Source organism: Anticarsia gemmatalis, chromosome 15, assembly GCF_050436995.1.
Source record: "Anticarsia gemmatalis isolate Benzon Research Colony breed Stoneville strain chromosome 15, ilAntGemm2 primary, whole genome shotgun sequence".
Classification (NCBI taxonomy): Eukaryota; Metazoa; Arthropoda; class Insecta; order Lepidoptera; family Erebidae; genus Anticarsia; species Anticarsia gemmatalis.
The window spans coordinates 10358935-10368539 of NC_134759.1; the positions used below are offsets into that span (position 1 = coordinate 10358935).

The 9605-nt window shown below is 38.7% G+C and overlaps 1 protein-coding gene across 1 annotated transcript; it reads right to left on the minus strand.

Annotated features, from left to right (window-relative positions):
• Positions 1-418: 418 nt before the first annotated feature.
• LOC142978988 (uncharacterized) lies at positions 419-8608 on the minus strand. The gene is made up of 6 exons (XM_076123659.1): positions 8296-8608; positions 4950-5130; positions 4052-4333; positions 2191-3609; positions 859-2052; positions 419-588 (listed from the first exon to the last, which is right to left on the minus strand). Exons 1-6 carry the CDS (start codon positions 8390-8392, stop codon positions 459-461), a joined length of 3303 nt encoding a protein of 1100 aa, XP_075979774.1. The 5' UTR covers positions 8393-8608; the 3' UTR covers positions 419-458.
• Positions 8609-9605: the final 997 nt, after the last annotated feature.

A 9605-nucleotide genomic window follows, 5' to 3' on the forward strand; every position in this document is an offset into this window, starting at 1 on the left:
ACGGCACTATTGTCGTACGTCCGACCTATTGGCATTAGCTAAAAATTATTAAATTGTCTTATGTCTATTGCGCGATTTACCAAAGTCGGTATCTGCTATCGTGACACTTTTTTATCGAAAGTTTGACATAAACTTGAAAAATAGTTCCTAATAAACACGCTAGAGGCGCTGGTGAGACTGCATATTTAATTTTAGGAATTGGTGGTGAAGATTTCTTTAAATTTTAGAACAAATATTTGTGTGGCCCAAAACTACGTTGTTTGTTTTTTGACTGTTATTGTATGATTGAAGTCTCCGCGACAAAGATTATCTCCTATCACAGTTTACTCTACAATAACAACTACTCTGCTTCAAGAATACCAAACTTCTCTTAAAGTCTGCTAAAATGTCTTTTAATTACATTAATTAAACAACAATAACGTATTATAACTCATCATTTATTACACTAGAATTAAACTTTATTTAGTCAGCTGTGGATGGAGGGCAGGTCGCAGCGCGCTCGGTTGTTGCGTGAGGAACGCCACTAGTTGTTCCGCAGACGCCCGCTCCTCCGGGTCCAGTCTCCAGCACATCTGCACCAACTCTTTCCTGCAACACAATAATATATGACTATGTAGCATAAAGAAAAGTTGCTTCCCGTGTCTGTCCCTATATCCATGTATGCTTAGATCTTTAAAACTTCAGAACGGATTTTGACTTAGTTTTTTTCAATAAATAGAGTGATTCAAGAGGAAGGTTTATGAGAAAATTGTAAAGATTCTTTGTAAAATCATTTTTTTAACCAGGTAAAGCCGGGGCGGGCTTATATAATTGCCACTTATTTAATTTAACTTAACGATCTGCAAGTCCCATACTTACGTTTCTGTGGAAGCGTCAATCGGCAGTCGCGGGCTGCCACTCTCTGTTATCATCTGAGGATCTATTAAGTATGGTTTCTCCTCCGCCGGCAGCTTGCCAAGCGTCACCATTTGCAACACGAGCACACCAAACGACCAAATGTCCGATGCGAAGGAGTACGGCTCGTCCTCGGTCTTCGGTGATATCCACGTCACATTCTCTTTTTTTTTAGAAACTTCTACATCTGATGTGGCTGTCGTACGAGCCATACTAAAGTCTGCTAGCTTTAGCGAACGACTTGCATCCACCAAACAGCTCGAGGCACACAACTTGCAATGGATCACACCTCTTAATGACAGATACGCTAATGCCGAGGCTGCCTGATGCGCCAGCCGAGTTAGCGCCTCCGCTGACACATGTGCTGTCTCCTCGCACACAACGACAGTGCCTGCAACTATTTTACTAGCAACGCTCTCGGCTAAGTAACGACGAGTCTGAAGATACTTAAGTAAATCCCCAAAGAACGCCATCTCCGTAACTACCAACGGTGGCTCACGATCGAGACAAACACCGACTAGTCGTATAATGCGATCGTGATCAAGACTGGCAAGGACGCATGTCTCACTTAATTTTTCTTCAACGTTTTCACGTAACTCTTTCGCGGCGACTATTTTTGGTCCTCGCCTACGAGAAAAAAACATCGCAAGACGCACATCACCATAGCGACCAGTGCCGATCTTATGGCGTAACTCTAGTGCCGAAGGATTGATCTTATGAGCGGCGAGTGTAGACTTCATGTTTGCAATATTCAGCTGACACAGTGATAGTTGTTGATTTCTGGCCCGGTTAGTTTGTGATTGGCGACGTCGGTTGCGAAGGCCACAAATAATTGATGTTATAATTGCGCTCACAAATAAGACGATAACCGCTCTTATCATTCCATCGTGGCAAGTCGGCAGATACGGGCCACCGGAGGGAACGAAGCATGTTGAGGTACCATCGTGTGGCGGAATGCCGGTGTAGGCTGCACGGAGCTCCCTCTCGATACGGACGGTGCGTGTAGTCGCGCTGACGTGCCATCTCGCTAGGAGCTCACGATCCTCACCACGCCACTCTTCCACAAATACTACTGCTTCTTCCAGTGATCGTCCATTGTAGATCAGTTTTTGGATGATGCCTTCAACTGGCTCCTCGATGATGCTCTGTTCAATCAAACTGAAAACCACAAAGTTAATTTACAATAAACTCTTGTGGGCTGATGGCAAGTACTCAATACTAAGTATAGTCAGATTGATCTTTTAGGCAATTAATGACAACTTTTAATTTATGTAATTGTTTAAGTATAATACTCACTTTTTAAGTCCTTCGGCGTGGATGTCGTTTCGGAATTCTGGATGTCTAGCATAGGCAGGGATAAATATATGTACCAGCATAAACACAGCATCAGCTAGCGCCGTGGCTTGCGGCGGCAACAGGCGCGTCGGCCATAACTCTTTCATCTTATTGCGAATAACTGCCACACCCGTGGTATCCGACACATCACTTATATTGCGACACCAATATGACAAAGTGAAGTGTTTTAAATCCTTCGTTATTTTATTTGGTTGCCAGTCTCGTACGATCCAAGCGAATTTCTCTTCATCATTCATACCCATAGAAACTGCTGCTGATAGAATAGTAGCGGCATCTCTATAATTTGCGTTTATATAAACAACGCGCGCTTCTTCTTTTAAAACGTGAAGAATGTTTTTAGCATTATCCAGTGTTAATTTTTTTGGTAAAGCATAGTCACCGAAAGAGAAACCATCTAGGTTTTGTAAGTTGTTTACAAACTGTTTAGCCGTTAAAGAGTCCTCAGATAGAACTGCAACACGAGTCCAATTCATGCTTTTAATAAAGTTTTGCAGAGCAAGTGCTAACTGGAAGGAATTACCGGTAGACAGCCATGAAAACGCAGTAGAATCAACATCGACTGCGACGCCATTGTACATTATCATTGGTATGTTGACTCGATTCACAGCCTCTATAGCCTCTGTTATACCTTCCACTCCACCTACAACAGCTCCTAATATTTGTTCTCTCAAGTCGGCCGGTGTATACATGGACATTGTATCTCTCAAAGCGTTCTTGTCCGAACAATTCATGCGATGAGCGCGAGATTTAATATCAAAGTTTGCACGCGCATTAACTATCATTCCATCAATTTCTTTATTAAGAATATCAATTAGTTTATCATATTCTTCAGCGTCGGGATCATCGTCACAGTAGAAAACGGGCACTTCAAAATAATCGTAATTGTAAAATTTTACCCACTCATCAACGATATCCTTATTTTTAAAAGCCCAATCACAGGCTGCACTCTTAGCAGTTTCACCGTCGCTCATTAATTCTAGTATATATCTTATTGATTCCATAGGAGGTCTAAAACTATGAGCAAGCTGGAAGATTTGCGGTTCATAGTTGATGAGTGGTGCAGAGTCAGCGACACGCATTCCAATAGTAGTGTCCTGTTTTTGTAAACATTGGAAGTCTACGCCGAGTGTACAGGGGGGAAGGTGTACTTCACTCACAGTTTTGTGTTCCGACCACATGTCATAATCAAGAAATAAATATGAATTATTTCTCGTAAACATGGCAGCACGATCGAGGTCTTTGAATTTTAGTTGAAGGGGAGTTGGGTTAGTGAATATCGTAAGTGCATATTTTGTTTTCGACTGGAGGCTGTCGAGTTCGAACACTGTCACGGAGTAATTCTTGCTACTGCTGCTGTCGCTACAAGAAAAAAAATAGCTCTTAAATTAAGGTAAATAAAACTACCTAACAACGAACCAACAATAACACTTTATAAGAATGGTGTATGTTTATTTCTCTTTCACGTAAGTCTACTGAATGGATATTTATTTAATTAAGCACAAAATTAAGTTTGAATCTATGAACAATTTTTTTTTCTGTTCAATGTTATGAAGATCGAAATGCTATCATGCTTTAAAATGCTTGTTTGTTGTTCAAGTCGTCTTTATGTCTGGTTTCGCGACTGATGTTTTAGTGACAACAACTAAGATCGAAGCACGAAGTTTTAGAAGGAGGCTCAGCTTAAATATAACTAAACGGCTTATGGTAGGTCCTCGCCAAAAGTCGCGTTATCAATTGATTGTTGATCTACCGGTAAGCGTTACTCTAGCGAAGTCTAACACAAAAATAAAATGTAACAAACCTCGAATTAGAGACTTCTAATTGAATCTCGAAACCGCATTTTGTGAGTGTTTCAATGTCACTTGGGTGTGTGAAGAAGTCGAATTGAGTTGCATCGGCGCACTCCGTCAGTTGCCGGTACTGCTCGGGTATGTAGGCATGGAGTCGCACACTTGCTGGCACACCACTTGCCCCCATTTCTGATAATCGCCAACCCGCCAGCCCTGCGGCTCGGTATTCGTTCACTTTCCATTCCGCCAAAGGTTTTGTTGGCTCCCAACCCAAGGATAGACCCAGCATATAACTGGAAGTATAAAAAATCCGTTTATTACTACACCATTAATACAAAAGCAAATAGATCAGTCTGTCTGTTACACCTAAACTTGTATACTAATTTAGAAGAAATTTGGTAGTAAGGCACAAACCAACATTCTAAACTTCATACATTATTTTATTTTTAACCGACATAAACCGACACTAGAGACAATCATGGTCGCGTTACAATATTTTCGTGTTTGGATTAATAGTATGTGGCCATATTTGACCCAGGCACCTTACTACGGATTATGAATACGACAGCTAGCAATTGGGTTTTTTTTTTAAGTAATTGATATTGTGTCTCTTCATTATTAGACTAGCTGACCCGCGCAACTTCGCTTGCGTCACATAAGAGAGAATTGGTCAAAATTTTCCCCGTTTTTGTAACATTAATTACTGGTACTCTGCTCCTTTTAGTCGTAGCATGATGATATATATAGCCTTTGTCCTTTCTCGGGTATCAAAATATCTCCATGCCAAATTTCATGTAAATTGGTTCAGTAGTTTAGGTGTGATTGAGTAGCAGACAGACAGAAAGACAGACAGACAGACAGAGTTACTTTCGCATTTATAATATTAGTATGGATAACAAAAATACATACCTTGAATCTTCTTCTGGGAGTTTCTCTTTAGCAATCGCATTTAGGCTGCTTGGCACCATGTTAATGTTGTCGATGCCAATAGCGTAACGCAACACCATGGTAAAGAGAGCCGTGATAGCTTGTGAAGGCTTGCTATCCCAAATCAAGAAAAGATCTCTGTGGCAATCGCGCCGTTGTGGAGCTGTAACAAAAATACGTAACGTCAATCTGGGGGGCTATCACGTATCTCAGTTGTCAAATATTTGAAAGTCACTACTCTGTACATTGTTTTCTCCCTTAGAATACTGTGGTTACCACGTTACGTCAAAGCAGCAATGTACTGAATAATGACAATCAATTTGACGTACACTAGCTGTCAACTGAGATACGTGATAAGCCCGCTGGATAACTTTGAATCATTTGGGTAACATTGACAGTGGAAATATGAACTAGTTTCGATTATTTTTTCATGTGAAACCAACACAATTGATAAAAGTTTACTTTAGTTGTGCAAACTTTTATCAATTGTGCTAACTGACTGTACTTAATTATCACGCCTGTTGTACCGCAAAAATCTAGGCATAGGTGTAAAAATGAATATTTTGGGACAACCGCACGGTCACCTGACTCTAAACTAAGCAGATCTAAAATATTGTTCTCACTTATCGGACTACAATATGTTGATTTTTAAAATTAGTTAGTAAAGTTTTTTTTCTTTTCAACTTCCCCTCTACGAACAGCTCGTGTGTCGCGGAGACTTTAACAAATACACAACCAACGTACAAACACACCCGAAACAACAATTTGTGGATCCCACAAATAATTATCCCATGTGGGAGTTGAACCCAAGCCCGCCCGATGCAATTGTAATGGCGTGGTGACTACCTTAACCACTGCGCTATAGAGGCCGTCATTATTTTGGTATATCTGGTGTCATTGCTATTATAAACATTGAATACTGCAAGACCTATTGTTATAAGATTCAATTGTTATAATAGTAATCTTGTTATTTGTCACATACACAAATAAATATATACACGAGGAGAATACATGCAAAACAATATTTTGTATTTTATATGAATAAATGACTTAAAAAAAATATATATATATTTGTAATTCCTGTATATTTTATATCATAAATTATTGTTAGGAGCCAAATAAATAGCTTGCAGGTTGGAATCCAGGCAATTGTGTCGAGAGATCGTGGGTTCGATTCCTACTCGCAACAATTATTTGTGCAATCCACAAATTGTTGTTTCAGGTCTGGTTGTACTTTGTGTCCGTTGTCTGTATGTTTGTAAACGTCCCCACGATACGAGAGCATATTTTAGTGCGGGAGTTGTCAGAGGGACAGAGCAGAGCATTTTCTTCAAAATTAACAGGTTCCTGATTATTATGCATTTTTAAAATAACATACGGCTAAAGTGTTCTCAAATTAACGATGATCATGAGTTAATCAGTTGTTCACGAGTCTCGGGTTCGATTAACGTGTCGGAGAAAGTTCTTACTATTAGATATTTTATATTTCTGTTGAAGTATTCTCCATAATAGCCCAGAGATTGGCAGTGTGCCCGGTATTCGTTATATGGCATTAGGTTCGCATATTACCTTTACTTGGGAAATAATTAGTTTTATACATAACTAGCTGATCCGCGCAACTACGCTTCCGTGACATAAGAGAGAATGGGTCAAAATTTCCCCCGTTTTTGCAACATTTTTTAATTGGTACTCTGTTCCTATTGGTCGTAGCGTGATGATATATAGCCTTTAGCCTTCCTCGATAAATGGTCTATCTAACACTGAAAGATTTTGTCAAATCGAACCAGTAGTTCCTGAGATTAGCGCGATCAAACAAACAAACAAACTCTTCAGCTTTATAATATTAGTATAGTATAGATTAGTATAGATTTACAACTCGACGTAATAAATAAGTACACCTTTACGCACTTCTTCGGATGTAACAGGCGCGATAAATAAAAGTACTTAGTATAATGCAGTTTGTAGAATTTCGAATAATTATAAATAAATAATAATATTATTGCATTTCGCGAAACAGTCATAATACAGAATACTTAGGTATTAATATTGTTTTTACGTTTAAATATTAATTAGTCATTGATTTTGGGTTTATTTAATTCATTCAGTTTTTAGAAACCATATTATATAAATGTTTTTACCTAATTTCTCGGGATTTGTGAGTCAATTGTTTACTGGAAGCGTCATATAACCTTAAACGTGGTATTATCAGTTATGTGGTCATAATACACGTAACAGGAGGTAAACTTTCCTTTTACGCAAATATGACCAAACTGCAAGTGAATGACTCATGAAAACAAAACTGTAGTACAAAAACTTATTAGAGTCTTGGCATGACAGAATAGTGCCGTTTAATAAATTACAATCAAAAAATTATTTGTTCACTCGCTGACCCGCGCAGCTCCGCTCACGCTTGTTTTTTTTATTTAAGACCGCGCATTTTCAAATTTATTCACCTTTTACACCTTCTTTAGACTTTTACAAATAATTCAAGACCAAAATTAGCCAAATCAATCCAGCCGTTCTCTAGTTTTAGCGAGACTAACGATCAGCAATTCATTTTTATATTATATAGATACATATTAAGTTGAAGATGCCGATTTTTTTAAATCCGCAGATGCAAATCCTCAGTTAACAACAGCCGCGCAGATATCTGAGGTTAAGCTACGTTCGCCGGGGTTGTTTTGCAGATGGGTGACCATATTTTCACATAGATTTCGTCCGTGTTTCGGAGTCGGTTTCCAGTCTCACCGGATGCAACTGAATGTCAGTATTTTGTCTGACCTCCCCAACCCAGTTATAACACGATATCCTTCGGTAAGACTGGTTGTCAGACTTTCAAGCTTCTGACTACTGTTAACGACTGTCAAAGATATAAAGATCATTGAAAATGACAGCTAAAACCCACATATAACTAACGAAAATGTTACCTACACTAAAATATATAAGACGGTCACCCATCTACAGAACAACCTCGGCAAGCGTAGCTTAACCTCATAGATAGATCCGCGCGGCTTTTGTTAGCTAAGCCACGAGCTCCTCGTCATTAGCTGTTTTTTTTATTAGCCAGTTCCTATGTCCCACTGCTGAGCAAATTCGCTTGCGTCACATAAGAGAGAATGGGTGGATTTTTTCCCCGTTTTTGTAAATTTTTTACTTGTACTCAGCACCTATAGGTCGTAGCATCATAGCCTTCCTCGATAAATGGGCTATCTTACACTGAAAGATTTTTCAAATCGCACCATTCGTTCCTGAGATTAACGCGCTCAAACAAACAAACTCTTCAGCGTTATAATATTAGTATAGATAAAAACAAAAACAAAATACTCACAATATCTTTTTTCGATGTCAGCGCAATGTGATGCGAATGAGCCGGTGAGTATGAAGCACGTAAAAGCAAGCGTGATTCCCGCCTTTTGCGCCCACATGTTACACAACCGTACACCTTGCCTCCTTACGAACAAATAACGAACTACAGTTATTTAGCTCAAATTTTAGAACAATACAACTAAATATAATCAGTCGTATATGTAAACAATGCGATTAAAATAATTAACGGCGTAGTGGTTATTGGTCACAGCAGTTCAATGTGCGTGGATGTCCTGTGTTCGATTCCCGATATAAACATTTTTCTGCCCCACTAGTGTTTTAGCCCGAATGCCCGGGCTATGTCCAGCAATGTGTAAGTAATGATTCAAAAAAAAAAAACAAAACAGTGTTTTCGATCTAGTTTCATTTTTTTTGGGTAAGTTCTAGAAGGTAAGTACTTTATGTATAAAAAATAAAATTTATCCTTCAGTGAGTCGTTGCCCAACAGTCGGAAAGTGATGGGTTATTTATGCATTTGTTTTATTTACTTAGTAGCTGACCTGCGCGTGAAATTTTGGTAATATAAAACTAGGGTCGTATTTTTAACCAAGTTTTTATTCTGATGACCAATCTACGTTATCATAAAGTTTCACCTAAATATAAAACTTTCGTTTAATATTTATTATTCTTACATTTTTAGTATTTATATATCATAAGTAGGATTTTATCGCCATTTTTAGGTAATATAAGCTTAATCGTAAACAGGACATTTTTGTATTAATTAATAATTAAATGTAATTGTATAGCAAAGCATCGGTTAGCCTTTTATAATTATACTAATGTACTCCTAGCTAATATTAAGTTAAGGCGGCTAGTTTAATTAAAACCAGCCAACGTTTCAGGACTCCGGGGCACAAATTTTACAAACTCAACTTCCTAACTCCGGACAATTTTCTAAGCATTTCGTGTTTGAAAAACGAGAGAATATTGTTTTGGCCGGACTCGAACCCGAGACCTTCGAACGGTAGAGTCGCATACACTAACGTGCGCGACAGAGGCAAAAAATTACTGAGTTTTTGTTACTGGAACTAAGTAGGTACAAATACCTATGCAGGGAACTAAAAAAGTGATCGCGGGACGACGATATATCTCTGGTAGATAGGATCACGCCTTTTACTTTCTATGTGTTGTGAGGAGGAAAATTTCTTCTATTAACAAAAATGGAGAGGTAGTCCAACTAGAGCACCCGTTCGAATAGCATCTGAATAAATACATATACTGATGGGTGCCCTTCGTGAGGCTAGGTGCTTTACGTCGAGGTGCTATTAAGAC

What these genes read in the sequence shown, in the direction of transcription:
- LOC142978988 (XM_076123659.1), bottom strand. Translation starts at nt 8,392, where the DNA reads ATGTGGGCGCAAAAGGCGGGAATCACGCTTGCTTTTACGTGCTTCATA. An exon ending in TGACATCGAAAAAAGATATT is followed by an intron (nt 5,131 to 8,295) that starts GTGAGTATTTTG and finishes TTTTTGTTACAG; the next exon opens with CTCCACAACGGCGCGATTGC. An exon ending in TTAGAAGTCTCTAATTCGAG is followed by an intron (nt 3,610 to 4,051) that starts GTTTGTTACATT and finishes TTTTTCTTGTAG; the next exon opens with CGACAGCAGCAGTAGCAAGA.